At 29.0% G+C, this 21,479-nt stretch overlaps 1 protein-coding gene across 4 annotated transcripts; it reads right to left on the reverse strand.

Moving 5' to 3' along the window:
* Positions 1–1,123: 1,123 nt before the first annotated feature.
* LOC129291116 (phosphatidylinositol/phosphatidylcholine transfer protein SFH9) lies at positions 1,124–9,398 on the reverse strand. 4 transcript variants are annotated; one of them, XR_008588646.1, is made up of 16 exons: positions 9,037–9,398; positions 8,676–8,720; positions 8,283–8,583; positions 7,637–7,736; positions 7,108–7,374; positions 6,945–7,022; positions 6,158–6,259; positions 6,026–6,075; positions 5,838–5,937; positions 5,637–5,738; positions 5,420–5,518; positions 4,262–4,346; positions 3,398–3,705; positions 3,234–3,308; positions 1,713–1,892; positions 1,124–1,388 (listed from the first exon to the last, which is right to left on the reverse strand). XR_008588646.1 is itself a non-coding variant. In XM_054928289.1 (15 exons), exons 2-15 carry the CDS (start codon positions 8,680–8,682, stop codon positions 1,383–1,385), a joined length of 1,788 nt encoding a protein of 595 aa, XP_054784264.1. In that variant the 5' UTR covers positions 8,683–8,720; positions 9,037–9,397; the 3' UTR covers positions 1,124–1,382. The 4 variants fall into 4 exon arrangements, 2 of the variants coding, with proteins under 2 accessions (XP_054784264.1, XP_054784265.1); XR_008588645.1 differs by having other exon boundaries at positions 3,398–3,813; positions 9,037–9,395; XM_054928289.1 differs by lacking the exon at positions 1,713–1,892 and having other exon boundaries at positions 3,398–3,813; positions 9,037–9,397.
* Positions 9,399–21,479: the final 12,081 nt, after the last annotated feature.

Below are 21,479 nucleotides of genomic sequence, written 5' to 3' on the forward strand. Positions count from 1 at the left end.
ATTGATGGATATGTTGAAAGTGATTATTGGAAAAATTTATAAAATATATGGAAGGTTGTAAGAACTAAGAAGAATAAAAATATACAGGGAATGCTCCTTTTCTTGTAAATTTTGGATTTAAGGTAGTATTTAGATTGATGGATTTAGATTTTAAATTTAAAACCTTGCATTTCAAATCTCACATTTAAAATTTATATATTTAAAATTATTTGTTTGGATAGTTTAAACATTTTCAAAAAAGAAATGAAATGAATTTTAATGAAAATGAAAAATTAGAACTAACAAGTTTATTTTTATTTTTCAATCGATAAGAGATGAAAAAAAAATACAAGAGTCATAGAAGTATTAATAATAAAAACATGAAAAAAATAATTTATTTAAAATGGTTAAAATTTCAAATGACTAAAGCATAGAGGAAATTTAAAATTACAAAAGAATTATAATTTGAAATGGATTTAGATTTAAATCAAATTTAAATTTATAAATTTTTATGTATCTAAATGAGAGATTTGATTCAAATTTATATCAAAATCCAAATCATCATTAATCTAAACACATCATAAGTATAAATATAATAACCTCCACAGTAATTATTTACCTTCACTTCTAAAATAATCAGAATATGTTCTTTTTCCTTTTCAATTTTTGCAACTTATCATTATAATTAAGCTTTCATTAATTTTTGGTTACATAAATTTTCATTCATTTAATTTTTGTATAGGCATGATAACCATAAAAGAAAGAGACTCATCCATTTATAACCTTTTTATATAATTGATATGTGGGTTTCAGTTGACTGTATTAGGACCTATATTCCCAAGCACTGTGGATCTCCTTGAGATAATATAATATAAAATAATATATGAAATTCATATTTTCTTTGACATACATTAAATTTTCTTTGACAAATATTGAAGTTCACAATTTAAGTTTAAATACTTGACACTGACATAGATTAGAAAAAACTCGAGAATTTAAGATACTTGAATCATCTATTTGGTTAACTGTCGAGGAATCTCAGATAACAGTATACCGAACTCATCATATCTATTGTAAATTTCATTAAGATGTAAATCTTTTAACATTATCTGATCAAGATAGAATTTCAAGAGCAAACATAATATACAGTAAAATTCAAAATTTATTTGCAACAATATATCAGATATATTCTATATGCTGCATTGCTGCTTACTATAAATACATGTCAAGTTCAGCATATTTTTGTACAATCTTTACAAAACAAATAAATTAAAAGAAAAAACTGTGGTTCACTCACACAATCGGGTATATGTACTGAAAAGAAAGTACTCCAAAGTAAAAAACAACTCCCTGCTTCCTTTTCTTCCTCTGCCAGAGGGTTTCTGCTCCACTCTTCCTATTTCTCAAACCTGGAAAAAAATGCATGTCAACAAGAAGAAGAAGAAACGTGATGTTTCTTTTAGGACAAAACATACAAAAAAAATTCTTTAAATGTTTGCTATCAAGTTTTTCGATGAAAATATAGCATCTAAACATCTTGTATAGCTCGGCATCATACTATTTGATTCGTAAAACAAAATTCCCACCACATGTCACGCTTTAATGGAAAAATCTTATAGCAAACACTTAAGAATTGCAAGTGTAAGTATTGCCCATTCTTTAATGGAGTGAGGTTACTGTCGTGTGTGTGAGAGAGGAGATAATCCGTTGGTATAAAAAGAAAAGTCACGTACAATTTTAATCCCTTTATGTAAGCCAATAGAAGTATGGGTCTGGTAGGCGGTAGCAATTCAGCTTTAGAGAATCAACAAGCACAATGAACTAGCTATCTTAGCAAACTGAGGCTCAAAGAACGGAACTCATCTTCCGGGGGCACAAGATTTAGCATTTTTGGACCAACATGAGTTTGTCCCCTGTTTATTAAGAAGAGTTCACAACTATTAGTGCGTACACAAGTGATCAATTTTGAGTTCTCATACAAAGAATTCATAGAACACTATCCTTTGTTCTAGACTATCTTTTGGAAATTAATGAGGTGTTCAATGATACCCAGCCAGCTATACCATAGAAGAAACCATTTTAATGAATCTTAAGTAATACACTGAAATGTAGCATGCTTTGTAGGCATTAGGTTTGCAAACAAATAAGGTGCTGCTTTTTCCCCTTGCATACACAGACACGTATTTTTATGTGAAGAGATCAATAGACACCAATCAAATCAATCTCATGATACTGAATAACTTTTGGCAGAATGTGCTTCCTGCATAATCCACCAAAAATATATATTATACAACAACAAACCTTATCCTCCTATGTTAGATTAATTACATGGATTGCATGATGCCATTGTGCTCTATCAAATATATATCATAAAAATTAAAAATTAGATCAATGACCCTGTTGGCATTGGATTTCGTGCTTTATTGCCTCTCATTTAAGAAAGTTTCAAATGCCCTCCCCCCCATTTTTCTATTTTTTGTTTCCTTATCATTTAAGAAAGTTTCAAATCCTCTTGCATTGCAAGGGGGAGTTGTTCTAGTTAAGTTAAAAGTTCTAATCAGAAAGATCATATCCACATATTTTACATGAATCTAATATTGTCATGCTCCATCAACATGTTGAAAACTTAATATTAAATTTCCGAAGATAAAGAAAATGTTAACTAGCAATTACATCTTTCTTGTTCTATAATTGTTCTAAAATTTGGTGTATATTTACTAATACTTCAATAGTTTAGATCAATAAAAACAGCTTCCTAAAATTAAATTTTGACCAGTGCAAAATATTCAATTCTCACATAGGTGTCATTCTTTACTGAAAAAATTAAATAATAAAATATCTTATTGTAAAAGAACAGTTGAAGCAAGGAATTGAGCTCAAGAAAGAGCAAAGAAGATGGTGGGGAACACAGCATGATTTTTGGGTACCTTTTGGTTGTCAATTGATTTTTGAAGATTTGCTATTCAAATCATCCGTTGTGCTCATCATGACCACTTATTTAATAGGGATTCCTATTATTGTTAGGACTGGAACTACTCGGGCATTATTCTTTATTTTTTCCATAAATAATCTCCCATCGCAAGATGAGCTATTATCAGATTTTGGCAAAAATCAGAATACTGTCAAAAAGATCTTCAAGGTGGGTCCATGGAAGGATGCATTGGGGCTACAGTTTCCTTATTAGAGTCATTTTTTTCATTTTACAAATTCATGCATTGTGTTTCTTGATTTAATGAGTAGCAATGGCAACTTACATTGAATTTACCCTCCTTTAAGCCTTCCAAACACTCAGCAAGCTCAACTTGTTTCGAAGCAGTTGCAACAAGTGCCTACAAAAGCATTAGCAAACAAAATCAACACAACAAGCCCAAACAATGCCCTTCAGATGATCTATCATATGATGGGAGACTGGGTCTACCTTTTTTGTCTTTTGCAAATCATATTCTATACATTTTATTCGGTTCAATGACTCGCGAAGGATATCCTCTTTCTCAGGAGGAATTGTTGTTGGTTTGTTGACCATCTCAGTTACTACTGCTTCTAAATTCTGCAACCTCTGCCAAAGTGGATGTCTTGTTTCCTGAGAGACCAAGAGTTCCTCGGACTTGGATTCAGTTGACAGGGTTTTGTTACAGCTTCTCAATTCAGTTGACTGGATTTTGTTAAGGCTTCTCGATTGGCTGTCTGTGAACTGAACGACCAAAAATTTGCCAAGGCCTACAAGTACTAAATATATACAAGCTAAAACTCTGAGTATGCTTTGAATTACTATACTTGTAACATAAGGAATTAGCTTCTTCAGTGATCTTCTGGAATTAATGTTGTTTGAATCACCTGTCAGATGTAATTTGTCAGGAACAAATAAAGTTACAATCATAGAATTAATACAGTGTAAACATGTTTTCAATAAAAAAAACAGAATAAAAATCAATAAATATCCCTCCTGCTCAAAAATTACAAATGGCCTTACATTCTTTCACTCATTCTGGACAGGAGTTATATGAAGAGATTAAGTCCAGACCAAGTGACAAATTGCCAAGCAAATGTTAATTATATCTGTTGTTGCTATTTCTTCCTCTTTTCTTTTTTATATATTGTTCCTCCCTGTATACTTTTCTTCTGGATTAGTTCATGTCTGTACACCAAGATTGATCACATTTTATGTTGCAAATTCAAATCATCATTCTACATGCCGCATCATGATCATACTACATGAATTCTGTCATAAAGCAACTGAACTGAACACCCTAAATTGAAAAAGTGGTGCTGAGGAATAGCTTACTAGTTGAACCAGCATCTTCAATTTCTCTGGCAGTACTGGCTGGCTCAACTTGTTTGTACATAGATGCATGGTCTCTCATCCTTTTCTGAAATATAGTTCAAATTTCATACAAGATCAGATAATCACGGGATTTCAAGATTAAGCAAACTGTACAACTCACGAAAAGACAAAGACATTCCCCCTGAATATACCGTAAGTTATATGTATAAAGATAAATAGAACACAATAGGCTTCCAATTTTATCCCTTCTCTTTTATTTCTTCACTTAAATTTCATCCTTTGAATTAAAATTTGGTATTTGATAATATGATATCACTGCCCATATAACTAATCGTTAACCCAATTGACCAACTTTGCTGATGCAGAGTGTAGAGGGTATTTTGTTAAAAAAGAACTTGATTTGGAGAATTTAAGTTAAAACAAGCAGAAAAACTGAATGAAGTTCATGCTAGGCCAGCTGAACTAATTTGACATTGAAAGGGCAATTTATGAGAAGAAAAAAAAATAAATCTATTTTACTTGAATCTATAAAACTACTCTAACTTTGGAATTAACCCAACTATACCATTTAGCTTCATACTTTGAAACCAGAACAGCACAACATTTTGACAAGATAAGAATCCATTAGTTACGCATTTTTTACTTCTTCAAACTACAGTTTCAACATCTACTAACATATTTTTGGTGTGCAAAATGAAGTAATTGTGACTGCAATGAAACTATTTGTGTAAACTTGAGTAGAGATGGAGTATTAAACATGGTTGATACATCTATAAGTACAATAAATTAGTGCTTCTAATCTATAATAAGTTCAACCTTCACAGTTTAGCTGTAACACAGTAAGTGTTACCACTACTATCTGCTTAGTTCTTGTTTCTCATAATGAGGTAGGATAACAGGTGGCAGAATAAACTGGGTCAGAGAATTGCAGGTCACCTTTTGACCTGCACATAAAGGGGTAATATGGGTATTTCGTAACTGCTAATGCAGATTTCAAGCTATCCACTATGAAACTGTTTCTTTCTAAGTACAAGATCTTAAAGTCTTAGATCAATGAAATCTCTCATTTGGGAGATAACCTGTAAATGCCTAGAATCAGAAACACTAAAATCTAAAAAGATATATCACTAGCTAAATAAAAGAATGAGTAGAGCTCACATCTTCTAGAGGAGGAATTGACTGCATGAAGACTGAAGTACTAGACCTTGCATCTGATGCAGTTGCAGATCCAGTTTGCAACATTTTAGTGCTTTTAACCTGTGACAAAAAGCTTAATTAATTTATAAACATGAGAAAAACCCTTTTGTGCTAAGTGAAAAAGTGGACAATGAGACTTGCGGACTATATACAGTAAAAGAAGGTACTGACACTTAACTAATTTATGAGTGACCTTGTTGGCATTTGACTTGATATCTAATTCCTGGTCACTTGAACTTCTGATTTTTGTCAGCTTTAATGCTTCGCCCCCATGTACTAGCTGTAAATAGTAAATGAAAGCACAGGTTGAAGTATGAGAAATAAATGCTCCAACGTGAGTGAAAACAATGCATAAGCCATTATTTTAATAATATCATACCTTCATAATGTCAGGATCATTCCACGGTCCCTTGCCAGATCTCATACACCCTCCTTCATTTGGGCATGAACAACTTCCACCAAGGAATTCTGGTAACTGGCTGTTAGAAATAAAAGATCCTCATTATTTTTCTTACTACAGAAATAAAAGCATCTAATTAATTGAGACTGTAAAAACACAACTTGAACCTTGAGTCTATAACTTCTAGCAATTTGCTCTGGAACTTGGTCCCTAAGACCTGTAAAATTGGCATATAACATTTCCATTATGATCAATCCTTTCAAGATTCAAAGAAGATGAACAAAAATATACTTATATACATGTATTTTTGCTGTAGTCCTTGGATCAAGAAAGCTTTTTGCTGTATTCCATAGTAGCTTGAACCCACTACCAGCATTAACAATGTACATCTGGTGTAATGTCTGAAAACAACAACCACATTTAGAACGGAGACTGTATACCCAAGTGACCAAGATCATGAACTGCTGTAATTAAGAGGTAGTATGTTTGGGATGAGTAAAGTGGATTCAATGACCAAAATTTAAATGTGTGTAACTAGCTTAGGTTCCTTCCGTCTTGCCTACATGTATTTTTGACAATAATGTGCATGCCAGTAATTATGGTAAAGCAAAACCAAAAAACACTGCATAGCTGTACGGAGCTATATCATAAATGCATCCTGAAAACTGTAACTTCCTTCCCTTTCATTAAGAATTCTCTTAAAAGATTTCAAAATAAAATTCTTAAGTTGAAGCTCATAACTTAACGTTCAATGTAGTGAACACAAATTCAAAGATGCCCATATAATTAATCTCAAAGAATCAATACTGATATCAGAATGTTTTACAAAGTGTCATCCCACTTTCAAAAAATCAGGTTGTTTAATTTTATGAAGGTCATAGAAAAAGATAAGTAATTATCTATGACGTCTACCCATCCAAAAGAACCAATGCCAAACCCACAAATAATTATCTATGACAAACAAGGTTCAAAACATTTATGACTCAAACGATAAATCAGAAAAAATTATTTTTATTAAATTCTTAGCAAAAATGTTAATTGTTATGTACTAGTTCATCAAATTCTAATTCATATAGTAGTAATTACCTCAGGGTAGTTGTCACCATCGATTTTTTGCATGCGCATAACAAGATCATGTGCCACTTTGCTGAAGGTCACCCAGTTCTGTAATATGGAAAAGAAATAATTTTAAACTAAAGTGCCATAAAACATATATTTATATGAATACTGCCTAAGCTCAAAAAGTTACCACGCCATGCACATCCAGAATCGTTGTTGTTGTTACTATGTGCTTTTTGGCTGCAATAGAACAAGCTAGAAATTTTTCTTCGAACATTCTCTCAAATCCCTGAACATGATATTTTAAAAATCGATCTACAGTAGTGACATTCATCAACTTGCTAGGCTCAACTTTGCCAAGTCTTTCAATATAAACTGGTCGGCCCCCTTTATCTACACCATGATAACCATGAGGATAATAATGCTGAACCTCTTCATACTCATCATATGTGAAATCCTATAAATCATAAAATGCAACATTATCTTGTTAGAGATTGAAAGATTTAACATTTTTCTGAAATAACAAAGAATATTGGGAAACCTTCCAATTTCCAAATGAAGTGCTAGAGGATTTCTCCTCACTAGAATTATATGCTTTGGGGAGCAGGTTGATTCCTGTAATATGCTAAGTACCTAAAAACTTTCAGTTCTAATACATCATGTTTTCATAGTAGCTTTCCTAGAAAGTAAGAATAAAAGCATACTACTACAAAAATTACCTGAAGAATAGAATCTACTCCATATTCCTTCCTCCAATTGAGCATATCTCCCCACATATGGACTGTTTTATCTATGTCAAATTTTCTGGCCTTAAGAAATCTGCAAATAAAACAAGCAGTCTATAATACATTTGGCCAAAAGAAATAAGTAAATACAAGAGGATTTCTTCATTACCATATTACATTCTTGTAGAAATTGTTACTTCAAAGATTAGAAGGGCAATCCAGATAAAGCATTCATCTGATTAAATCAACAGAATTGCATGACTCAATTAACACAAAGAAGCATTATAAACAATATCACCCCATGTCAACAAGAACTCTTCAAATGATAAGACTGAACCAAATGAACCACTGAAACAGTAGTTACGGAATCCCTTTTGAGATGAAAGACCTCAAGATTACTCCGGTAGAGAATTATTTGTCTAAATTTGCGATAGACAGATGTAAAATATATTAGGTACAGAAACCAAACATTGCATCTATGGTAAACGAATCAATCAGAAATAAAGAGCATGAATGAATAATAACTCCCAAGTCTATCTATTTCAAAATCCCATGGACTTGTAAAGTAATGAAATTCAGCTATCAGGGAAAATGCATACTCAATAGAAAAGTAGCAACTGCGGCACAGTGAATGATTTACCTTAGCATTGTATGGTAATCGTCGTGGGAAGCTGGAAGCAGATCTTTTTCCAGTAGCACCTGACGAAACGAATTTACAGCTTTTTCCTCATTGGCATCACGAACATCCTCTATCAAAATTGATGGGTATCGATAATCAGCTACACGGTTATTACGTTTCCGGAGACTATAAGTGAGCCTCGTCGAGGCAGTCATTGCTCTTCTCCTAAGAGATCTGGACTGAGACTTTCGCCGCTCATCCTCAGAGGTCTCAGGCTCCAAACTCCCGCCCCTCTCATCGCCTTGAACTAATACCTCCTCTCCTAAATCCAAAATTATCAGTTACCAAATCTGCAATCCTTGAATAACAAAACAATATCAATATCTCAATGCCGGAAGGGCTTAGATTTTGTACCTGACATTCTATTCGAGACGTAGACGATTCCCACCTTGAAGATCTCTGCACAAAGAAAAAAAACACGAGAACTAGCTTGAAGAACGAGAAATGCAAGCCCCCGGTGATCTAGAATATTCTCAGTTGAGCCTTTTACTTTAAGGAAAATACAAAATCTACCAAGAATTCATTTAAAATCACAAGCAAATACCACAGTTCAGCTGCATTAAACCTGCATAGTAATATAACCCAGGGAAACAACTCCCAACCTAAACCTTAAATCACTCAAAATGGTCATCGATCGACAACACAAGACCAACATTGCATATCCACAATTCATCCGACCGAAAAAATCCGTCACACTCAGCGTTCGACAGAGTACCTGAAGACGGGAGCCTAGAAACCAAATAGGCTTCGCTTTCTGATTTCGAAGTCGCTCTTTCTTGCTCTTAATCTGCGGCGTGACAGAAACTGTACGGAGACGCAGACAGGGACAGAGAGAGAGAGAGAGAGCTGAGAAGGGAGAACGTAGCAAACAGGAAGAGAGAGAGGGAGGGAGCGAGGGAGAGGGGGAGGGAGAAAGGCACGTCACTGTCAAAAGCGTTAGTAGGAGAAGACGTAGCGTGCAACGGCCGCTTCGGCTTAACGTTAACGCCGGCTGTTTGGTGGCTTTCATTCTTTCGATTCAGGTGCGACCAGCGCCGTTTGCCGCCCTCGTCACTGTTTGCTAACGGAAGGGGAGGTGGGAGGAGCGGAAATCAGGTGCGTTGCCGTTATTTTTTACGGTGCACGAAATGGGATCAAATAACAAGAAAATGGCATCGTTGAAATTCGGTAAGAAATGCCGACCACTTAGAAAGGGCCACGTGGAACACATGACGGCGATGATTGCAATAAAGGAAGGTGGTGCACGAGGAGGCTCTGTCCACGCGGAATCACCGTACCTGTGGGCCCCAACAATGCCACCACTTTCCTTGAATTTGGCAGGGAAATGGGAAAAATTTATATATATACTCTTTCAATTTTAAATTATGAAATAATTTGAGATGAAATTATGTATGTTAATAATATTTTATTAATTTATTTTTTTAAAATAAAAATTTTAATTTTAAAAAAATGCTCGCACATAATAAATTATTATACTACAATATTATTTTAATTATCTCTCTACTTAAAAAATAATATTAAAAAATTATTATTAATGAAACCTTAATTTTTTTAAATTATTTTATATTTTTTAATAAAATTTTTTTTACCATTATCTTATAATTTCAGGTAGAGAGAATATCTACTATAATTTAAAATAATAATAATAATAATTTTAAAAAATGTTTTTATACAATTATTTTTGTAATTTATAATTGTCATTGCAAAATTTATTTGAGAAAAGAACAGTTAAGTCCAAGAGAAAAAAATTAATATCTTTTAAATCTAAGTGGAATAAATATTAATTTAAATTATTTTAAATTTAAAAATTTTAATTATAAATAACATATTTAAATTTTAAATATAATTTTTATTGTAATTGTAATTTTATTTATAATTGTATTAATTAATATATATTCTCTTGATTCAAAAATATAAAATATTTTTTGAGGAGTTGGATGTTTAAAAATATAAAACACTTTTAGTCTTTCGATGTATAATCATTGTCTTTTTTTTAAAAGTATCCCTGTTGATAATAATTTTATATTTCTTGTAGTATATTTAATAGGGATAAATTTAAAAAGATAGAGTTATTTTAAAAATAAATAATTATTTTTATTAAAAATTAAAATTTAATTAAAAATATTTTATATTTTTAAATGAAAGAAATATAATCTATCTAAACAAAATTTACCAAGTTCTTTTAAAACTTATATTTCGTTTAATTATACCCATGGCATGTTTTTAAAAGTCAATTCCCGGGGGGTTAATGAAGACAAATTAGAAAATAATTTTGACTTTTCCTTGTGTTTTTTCCCGTTTTTGACTTCCGACTTTGGAATTTGCGCCTGATGACCGACGAGCAATGGAATCTGCCTCAATGCCTTTATTTTAGGGGACAATAATAATAATAATATGGGTGTGTAAACACGAACAAGTTAAAATGTTAGCTTATATTTGTTTTTTTTTTTATTTATTGCCGTTGCCAATAACATTTTTATTTTCCCAAATTGCCAAGAATATATTAGATCACACTCATTTTAGCCATTTGCGTATTTAGGCATTTGGAAGAATATAAATATGATAATTAGCATCAACCAATCAAGATGAGGTAAGTTTATCTATTAATAGTCCAAGATTCAAACATTTCTATTATGTATTAAAAAAACACACAAACATACAACTAAAATATGAACCTACATTAAATTCATGTCTTATAATAATTATCATTCACAAAAGAATGGGGATGTGGATCTACCATATTCTCTATCTACCATAATGTAGATTAGTATTTATTATCATATTGGGAGAACGACAATTATATCCTAAAATATTAAATTAATAATAATTTAATTTCTGACAATTTTTTTTAAAAAAGTTAAAAATACTGATTTAGATAATTACAAAATCAAGAGTTTCAATTACAATTAAATATTTAAATATCAAATATAATTTTTAAATTGTAATAAGTATTTTTATTTATAATTATTTGAATCGATATTTGCAACTCAATTTTGAGAAAACTTTGTGAAAGATCTAACTATCATTAATTCAACTTTTTTGGCCTAACTACCATTCTCTCCATAATATATTATTTATGCCTCATTAAAAACAAAAGAGTAATGCCAATATTTTTTTCATTTTGGCCAAAAAGAAATGCCAATATTTTGTTATGGGAAATGAATTTTACGATCAGCATAATCAATTATTTATTTACATACTATCCTTTTATGAATAAAAATAAATTTTGTGTGATTATAAATTAATATTGGTTTTCTTTTAAGTAAGACTATGATCTTTTAGGATAATATATTATAATTAAGAAAGTAAAAAAATATAAAAAAATTTTAATTGTATTGAAAACCTATATTATATATAATATTTAAATTATAAATAGTTATTGTATTTGGAGAATATCACTCATCAACCAACCGGAGATTAACTTTAGTGAAAGGAGTTAGCGTCTCACAACATAATAAATCAATATTTAAATTTTTGTTGAAATAGTTGCCAACATTTAATACCATTTGTTTTTAATAGAAGGATATTTGTGAATAATAAAAAAAAGAATATTACTCATCAATAGTTAAGAATTAAAATTCATTTATGTGAATTCGATTCTTTTTTTCCCAACGGATTCGATTCTTGAAATGAGACATTTCATTTATATTAGAAATTAGTTTTAAAAATTAAAAGAGATAAAAAAATTTGGAAAGTTTTTAATGGAAAAAATATTTAGGAATTAATGACTAAATTGATTGGCAAGCCATCCTTTCAATATTAAATTAAGACAATTCATTTTATAAACTAACATAAGAAAAAAAATCAAAGAATAAATAATTGTTATACTCTATAAAAGGATTTACCATTTGGCAGGAAAAGATTTTCAACCAAAAATTTGTAGTTTCTAATATACAGTGGCATCACCAGTTTGATTATATATATATATATATATATTTGATCTGGATGTATAGATTAATTGTATTTGGGTCAAGCTTAAAATACCTCAACATATAAAAAAAATTATATAGCCACGTTCAATTTTAATATCTCAAGCTTTTGAGTTTATTCATATTGGCCCAAATAACTAGATTATTAAATATTATTTTATTTTATTTTAGCCAATTTTAATTTTTATCTTAAAAATTTAAGATTTTTTCAATTTTTACCTTGTCTGAATTTATTTTTCTAATAATAAAAAAGTCGAGTTAAGCATATTTAAATTTAAATTTATTTGAGAAGTAAAGAAGTTTTTTTAAACTTATTTAAACTAGTCCATCAAGTTTAACATGATTTACCGACTCGAACACTCCTTCATATCAGCTGGCCCTAAAAAAAACAGATATACTCAAGAAAATTATCCTCAATTTATGTTAGTTAAAAGTCTAGGATAAAAGAGTAATTTTAGTATCTTAGCCTCATAAATTATCAATTTGAACATTTCGACAAACAAATAGTTTTCATTTATATATTGTTATTAACTTATTATTTCATCTCTCGCCAAGTCTGTCATCCATTCCATTCGCGCGCGCGCGCGCGCGTGTATCACACATATAAATTATTGACAAATAGGTGTTGATATCCGTGAATATCAATTAACACTTATTGATTATCATAGATAGTATATTTTTTTGGTCAACGTCATAGATAATATATCAAAGCGTGGTGTTTTTTCCTTTTGATGATAATACAATTGAGATATCACATCATTAATCATTAACTATTATTAATATTATTGTTTATATTGTCGTTGTTGTGGTGTTTTAGATTGGCAATCATTTCAATTTTAAAATATATTGGTTTCTTGTGGATCGACTTAAAATATCTTTTTTGATTTGACTGTACTATATCTTTTAATTATAATAGTTATAGTCAACTGTAATAAGCTTGTTTTCATTTACCATTCTTTCAATGAATTTGATTTTTTATTGTTATTTGTATGTTTTAAAAATAATTTATTTTATTTTTCAATTTAATGATAAAAATTGGCTAATTTTAAATTGGGTAAATGAGCAAAATTCTTCATCAACTTTAGATTCAGTAACATCATTGATCTTGAATTTATTTATTATGAAAATTAAAAAAGGTATAATTTAATTATTGAAAAAAATTAACTTTAACTGTTAATTAATTAGTAAGGGATAAAAAAAAACCTCAAAAAATTAACTATAAAATTTCAATAAAAGAATCAAAAAATTACATAAAAGGACAAAGTCCTTATCTATAATTTTTTATATTATTTTTTGATTAATTAATAGTTAAATTTAATTTTTGTTAACTATAGTGATTATATTAAAAATTAAGTATGGACTTTGGAGTGCAGCTTTAAAATAAAAAATATAAATAATAATAGGAAATCAATATTCTTTTTAAATTATTTTTCCCATCATTGTTGCTTTGCCTGCCATCCAAGTTGAAAATCTGGATCTAGTATTAAAATCATATACCAATAAAAAATTTAATTAAAAAAAGAAGAAATTGACATGTAACGAAAAAAATATAGAAAAGCATATATTGAACTCTTATTTAGACATTGATAAGACAAAAATATGAACCTTCTCGCTAAATATATAGAGTACTTGGGAAAGGCTTGGATGCTATCAAGTGTCAGCTAGTTTAATTTTGTTTTTAATTAAAAATAAATATTTTGATAAACATTACCTTCGTTTTGGTCAAATCCACTCGTTGAAAAGTATTACTTGGCGTACGTCATTACATAAGAATTATATTTTGATTATAGTTATTGAAACTATTGGATCACAAGGTCTTCTGAGACATATTATTGAAGAATATGAATATAAATGAGAATCCTTGTAATAAGTGTAACAGTACTGGCTATTCATCTAGCAAGCCATAATTAGTTCTGTGCTCACATTTCTCATGGAACCCAAACTAACTTTTTTCAAGGTAATAATTGAGTTATTCCTCACCCAACTCTCACAGGGGTCTTTTGGAACATCTCTAAACTCGATCCTCCAACTTCTCTTACTTTAGCAAAGTTGAGGCTGAGTATAGTACTATTGAATCAGTACTTCACACTCGCAGGAGTCTTTTGAAACCTTTCCAAACTTAATCCTCCAACCTCTCCCACCTCAACAAAGTTGAGATTGAATCTGATATCATTGAGTTTAGAACTTTCTCAAATTCGATCCTCCAACTTTTCTCATCTTAGCAAAGTTGAAGGTGAGTCTGGTAACATTGGTTCAGCTGGCTGACTTAATGGTATCAGACTTAATCTCAACTTCACTAAAGTAGGAGATGTTAAAAGATCGAGTTTGAAGAAATTTTAAAAGACCTTCGTGGGAGTGAGGTGAGAAATAACCTAAATATCATCTTGAAAAAAAAAACTAAACCTACTATAATAATATGATTGGCTCTAGTGTTGGTTGTGGCTATTTAGATGGGTGGCCAATATAGCTTTCACAACCTCATGCCCGAGAGCAATTCTTTTTTGAATCTACAATTTAATGGGTAATTTCAATCACCTGTGTAGTTTGAGCTGCATCTCCATTCTCGTTCACAGGGGAAACTTCAAGCCTCTAGTGGAAAAAGCTTATTGCTTCGCTCAAGATGTCCTTCCACCATTTTATTACTTTAATTCTATTTTAATCTAGCAACAATAGTTGTAATGGATTATTCCTTATTTATCTTCTTTTGAATTGTAAAACTACTTGTTATGCTTTTTTGCTAATATAATCATTTGACCTTCTTTCAAATAGGAAATATGAATAAAAAAAGTTAAAAAAATGAAAATAATTTATTATTATAACAATTACTTTTGAAAATGCACGTGCATCGTTTGGTAGATTTAAATTTAAATTTTAAAATTAAAATCTTACATTTAAAGTTCATATATTTAAAATCTTTTATTCTAATAGTCTAAAAATTTCAAATGAATAAGATAGATGCTTTGAGATTTGAAACAAAAATAAAAAATTGGAAGTAATGGATTTACCTTGATTTTTCAATTGATGATAGATGAAAATGAAATATAAAAAAAGATACAAGAGTCATACATACATTAACAGTAAAAACATGATGAAAATGATGTGTTTGAAGTGACTAAAATTTTAAATAATTATGCTATGAAAGAAAGTTAAAATTACAAAAGAAAACACACCATAAATTTTTGTATATTCAAATGAGAGATTTGATACAAATTTAAATTTAAATATCTATTAATCCAAACACGTGGAACAATAAAATGGCTTAATACATTCTCTTTACATAATTAATAAATGCTGGCATCATCTTCATTTTCTCTTGTTTTTATGGAGAAATATAAAAATTAAATTTATTTTTTTAGTCAATTTAAAAGCAAGTGAATGCTCTTTTTCGTTATGCCATGATTTTACTATTTCACGTGTCAAATTTATTTTATGTTTTCGTTTTTGAACATTTGAATTGATGTTGAAACATGAAAGCTGCAGAATGCTTTTTTTTAAAAAAAAATCCAATGTTCAATACTGGGACTGGGAGCGTAAATTTATTATAATTTTTTCAAGGAAGATGATGCTATTTTTAATTTATTTATCGAAGTTTTAAATAAAAAAATTATTATGTTTCTTGCTTTTTTTTCATGCCGGAAAGGGCAATTGTAGAAATAACTTATCAATTAAGAGGACTAATAAAAAAATATCAAAGTAAAAGTAGATATTTGTACATAATTTTCATTATTTTAAAAAAAGCCCATGATTGTGCATCAAAAAAAGTACTTTTAAAAGGCTTAAAAAAGAAAGAGTTTGGATTGCGTATATTAAAAATTGTAGAAATAACTTATCAATTAAGAGGACTAATAAAAAAATATCAAAGTAAAAGTAGATATTTGTACATAATTTTCATTATTTTAAAAAAGCCCATGATCGTGCATCAAAAAAAATACTTTTAAAAGGTTTAAAAAAGAAAGAGTTGGATTGCGTATATTAAAACTATAATATATATATATATATTATATATATATATGAGGGGGTAATAATCAGTATTAAAACATATGATGGTTAGATAAATGATTTTTCTATAAGGATTAAATCATATCATAAATCATTTTGGAGCCATTATCTGTTTAACCTAGTTTTATATATTTTGACTCAGCATATTCAAAAAAAAAATTCTTAATTGCATGTTTTTTGCTGGTAATATATTTTTTTATTGCAGAATCAAAAGAAAAGATTAACTATAAACTTAAATTATGAAAGAGGATCTTGGAGTTGAAGGATTTTCACTTGAATATGAATAAATAGTAATATTTGTAATTTTTCATTACAATTTTAAAAAGAGGTCAATTAGTATCATTTTTTTTCAAAAGTCAATAATAATTTGAAAGTAAGATTAGGAGATGAGATCATAAGTGAGGTGAAAAAATATAGATATTTAGAAAAAATTATTCAAAATGATAGAAAAATTGATAGAGATATTGTAGATATGATATAAGCTTGGTATTGTCATAATCATCATTAATATTTTTTAATATTTTTGTTTTTCAATCATTTTAAAAAATTTAAAGTAATTTTTTCAACTTAGCAATATATAGAAACAATAGATAATTTTTTAACTATATGTAATTTTAAAAATTATTAATTTTCATCCAATTGTTATATATAGAATGTACTCTCTCTGTTAAAAAATGTAAGAATGTAAGACATTTTTTAAGAAGTTGAATATTAAAAAATGTAAGACATTTTTAGTCTTTTGAGATATAATTATTACTTTTTTTAAAGTGCTCTTATTGATAATGACTTTATATTTATTATAGGGTATTTAATAGGGATAAATACAAAAAAAATAAAGTTAGTTTGAAAGCAGGTAACTATTTTATTAGAGGGTAAGATTCAATTAAAAAATATTTATATTTTTTAATTGAGGGAATATCTTAAATGAGGATAATCATATTATTTTCTTAATAAATAAAGGTTTTTTTTATCTTTCTAAAATATTTTTAAAATATTTTTGTCAAGCCAAATTCGGCCAAATCAGTTAGGTCGGGTCATGCAATCGGCAGCCTAGCCCTATCCATGTGAAGTCCTATCTCAAATCCAGCAGTTTCCTGTGCCCTCTTTCTTTAAAGGCATGAATACATATGATTAAAGAGATCTCATGATTAATATTAGTTATTGATATATATATATATATATATATGTACACACACACATATAGTACACACATATATATTAAATTTATTGAAAATCATACTGATTATATTTCGAATTTAGTATAAAAGCATAAGACCAACTCAAGTTTGGTGAATACATCATTTAATTTTATTTTAAAAAATAAATTCTAGAAGACTTGTATGATTATATCACGACGTGCCACGCATACCTCCGCCGCCAAGTTTAATAGTGCGCAAGTGCGTTTACCAAGAGAATTAATGGTGTGCCCCGCGTGGCCTTTATTGTGGACTATTAGCCAGCGTAGAAATTTTCAGATGGATTTGGTGCAATATATTATCTATAATTTATCAAATAAAAATATGATATTTAGCATCAAATTCAATCAAATAAATTTTCAAGTGTCATTATTTTTATAATAAAATCCTTATTTAATTTTTTTACATTTTCTCTTTACTATAATTAATGTTAAAATTAATTTATATTTATTGTCATTCAAATGTTATATTTTTATTAAATAAATTATGGATGATGTGATTTAATGGATCCATCTAAAATTTTTTCTAACAAGTCATATAGGATTTGGTTGCAATGAAAAGGAAAGACTTTAAAATTTAGGTTCAACTTTAAAAAAGTTGGAATATTTAAAAAATAACTTCCCCGAGTTGGAACAAATTTAAAACTCAAAAAAATGATGCTAGCACATTGGAAATGAATTTTCTGTGGCCAACATTGGAAATAAACTTTATTTTAGGATTTCAATATTAGTTGGAACAAGATTTAATATATTTTTCTTTATAAAGTTGACAGCTCAAATTTTATGAATTAAAGATTCTAATTACTAGTTACTTCTAATAAGGATCTATTTGCTCGAGTTTTTCTGGGGAAAAATCACTTTTAAAAAAATTAATTTTAAAAAACTCAATCAGAATATACAAACCAAGTTATACAAAAATATCAAACAATATAAAAATATTTGAAATAATTAGATGCAGGTATGCCGTAGATGATAGAGAATATTTATAAAAAAGACAAGAAAAGAATTTATATACTTAACTTTATATATTTAAAGTGGTTATGTTCAATTAAATCAAGAGATGCAAATTTTATATATTATTTATTTTATAAAATTTTTTTGCTATTAATATTATTAATACATTCTAACAACAAATATTAATAACACATTAAAATTTATTTATCTTTATTTAATTAAATAAACGTATATTAAGTATATAAAGTGAAGTACCTAATTCTTCTCCTCATGAAAATTATGAACATGAATGGAGATATTATTGAATTTAAAAATTACTAAATAATAAATATTTTTTATGAATAGAGATACATAAAAATTTAAAAATCATTAAATTAAAAATCATCTTTTAATAATAATCAAACATAGAATAATTTTTTTAAAATCATTATACAATAAATAAATTTTATAAAATATTTAAAACAATATAAAATCCCTTTTTTAGCTTAAAGAGATGGATATAAAAGTTGACAATACTAAATATTAGAATACTTTTTACAGACTAAACATTGGAATACTATTAGACATTGGATAATTCATAATTGTGTCAAAAAATTCAAAAAGGTGAAATTTCTCCCGAAATAAAAAAAATAAAGGTCATATAAAGTTGGGAGGAATCTGGAAGGCTCTGAAGTAAACCCCACATAAAGGAGACTTTTTGACTTTGGGAACTTTAAAAAAAGTCACGGCGCAGACATAGGAAAAGTCACACGTGACTCCATAATTATTTTAATAAATAAATAAATAATCATAATTACTTGCACCCGTCATCATTACTAATCCACGTTTGGGGAAGAATTTAAACACTGTTAAGATTCAAGAGATAGGGCGCTGCAAACACAAAAATTTGATTTCGGCTGTTGGATTTGGAAAGTTGACTTATTAGGATCACAAGGATTTGAACCTTGTGAGGTCTCTGAACCAAACAACATATAGAGGATTACCAATCAAATTATAAGACTATCATGTGTGATTTTCATGTGAATAAGAAACTTGACAAAGTTTTACATTACCTATCCAAAACCCAATACACCTCTCATCTTTTATTTGAATTTGAAATGGTATATAAAATATAGAGGAAATTATCAAAAAAAAAAAAAGGCTTCAAATAATATTGATGGTTTGCAATCACGTAACTCGAACACATTTAGTAGGATAAAGTTTTTGTTATTGATGATGCTGTAATGTTGTAGCATGCTAGTATTAGATATGATTTCCTATACCTTTTACGAACCTTGATAAATGGGTCTTGAGATGAATGACTTATGAATAAAAAAAATTTTATATAAATTTTATTAAATATCAATCAAATATTAATTAGAAATTTCATTCATGACATGTTATTGTATTGATTATGTCAAAAATGTTAAATTACTATTAATATCAACATGTTGCCATATTAATATTAGTATTAGTAAAAATTATCACAAGGCATATTATTTACGAGGTATGAATAATACATTTTATTTCCTAAACCATGCACCAATATGTTTAGTTATATATAGACAGATTTTTTGAATTTTATTGGCAAAAAGAAATATGTGAGGGCCCTTATTAAAGGAAAAAGTGAATATGTGAAAGGAGAATAACAGTGAGGGCCCTTAGAAGAGTAAAAAACAGTGAGAACCCTTGCCAACGAAAAGTTTATTTATATACACTACAATTCTCAATGACTTTCCTAATGATTGTAGAAACTTTTTGACATTTAACATAACCTAATTGATTCTTTTACATGATTTTTTTACTGTGACTTTATATTAAAAAAAAATTTATTTATATACAAATTAATCGATAAACTTTTAATTATATATAGATAAACTTTTAATTGTTCAAGACTCTTACTATTTTTTCCTCTTCTGAAAACCCTCACTGACATTTTCCCATATGTGAATCCCTAGTAATCCCTAGTTTTTTTTTTTTTTGGAGGAGCATTCATTAAGAGGGTTAATCTTTCCAGTTATCATTCAAACAAAACAAAAACTTCAATTAGATACTCCCTTAACCAGAAACACAGCTAATAAGGCAATAAATAAGAGAATACATGTAAATTTAAAAAAAAAAAAGAAGAAGATATATAACCAACTTGGTTCCCCTTTGACTATTCGAGAGAGTTTACTTATTTTGAAATCTTAGGTTTGAAACTTGAAATGTGTAATTACATTAATAAAAATGTCAAAAACATCCCAAAGGTACATGTGAGACTGCCATTGGCAAGAAAGGTCTCACATATTCAAGTTTTCCAGAATATCGAACAATAGAACAAAATAAATGCATACCTGGGCTAAGCCTAGACAAGAACCTGAGTTGGGCCTGACCCAAAAACCTACCAAGCAAGTTTTAGAGCCATGGCCCAACTAAGGACGGTGCCTGTTGGACCCCGACCAAGCCTGTACTAGGTTTAAACTGGTCTGCTGGGGAAAAAAACAAAGAAATGAAATGCAAAGAGGCTGAATGAAATAACCCTCTAAAACCATCAATCTTTTCTTTTGGGCCATTCACTATTAATTAATTAACTTGCCAACTTATGATAGACTAGGTCTACCTAATAAATCTCTTAACATCTGTTGCAAAAAGCCAGACAAAACCGGTGTGCTCTTTCAAGGAAAAGAAAGCGAAAAATTGTGCACAAAGCTCATGAGAGCAATTAGTTGGGTTGTACTTCCAGGCAAAGTAATGACTTTTCCATAATTATCAACAGCTTCACATGGTATGAAATCTTAACAAAAATAATGAATGAGAAGTAATCAAACCCTAATTTAAATTTGATAACTTCAAAAGAGTAGGCCATTCTTGCAAAAGCAAAGATATACACGCATACACATCATTATGACAGCACCAATAGACTCAGAACAATAATTACATCCATCCGTTGTCCTCCAAAGATATGATACCCCACATTGCAGGAAAAAGCAAAAGGATCAAATGGATGGTCACAGTTCATATTCCATCATTTCTGCCATACTTCATCAAGCCAAATAGATTTTTAAAATAGATTTTATAAAGAATGCATGCCTTGGAAAAGAATAACATAGAAGAAATCTA

The sequence above is a fragment of the Prosopis cineraria genome, unplaced genomic scaffold (genome assembly GCF_029017545.1).
Source record: "Prosopis cineraria cultivar Desert tree isolate PC_DT_omini unplaced genomic scaffold, ASM2901754v1 PC13, whole genome shotgun sequence".
In the NCBI taxonomy this organism is placed as follows: domain Eukaryota; kingdom Viridiplantae; phylum Streptophyta; class Magnoliopsida; order Fabales; family Fabaceae; genus Prosopis; species Prosopis cineraria.

Coding starts and splice junctions, on each gene's coding strand:
- LOC129291116 (XM_054928289.1), bottom strand. Junction 7,737..8,282: donor GATTACCATACAATGCTAAG/GTAAATCATTCA, acceptor TTTTATTTGCAG/ATTTCTTAAGGCCAGAAAAT. Junction 3,814..4,261: donor TGAAGATGCTGGTTCAACTA/GTAAGCTATTCC, acceptor TACATCTGACAG/GTGATTCAAACAACATTAAT.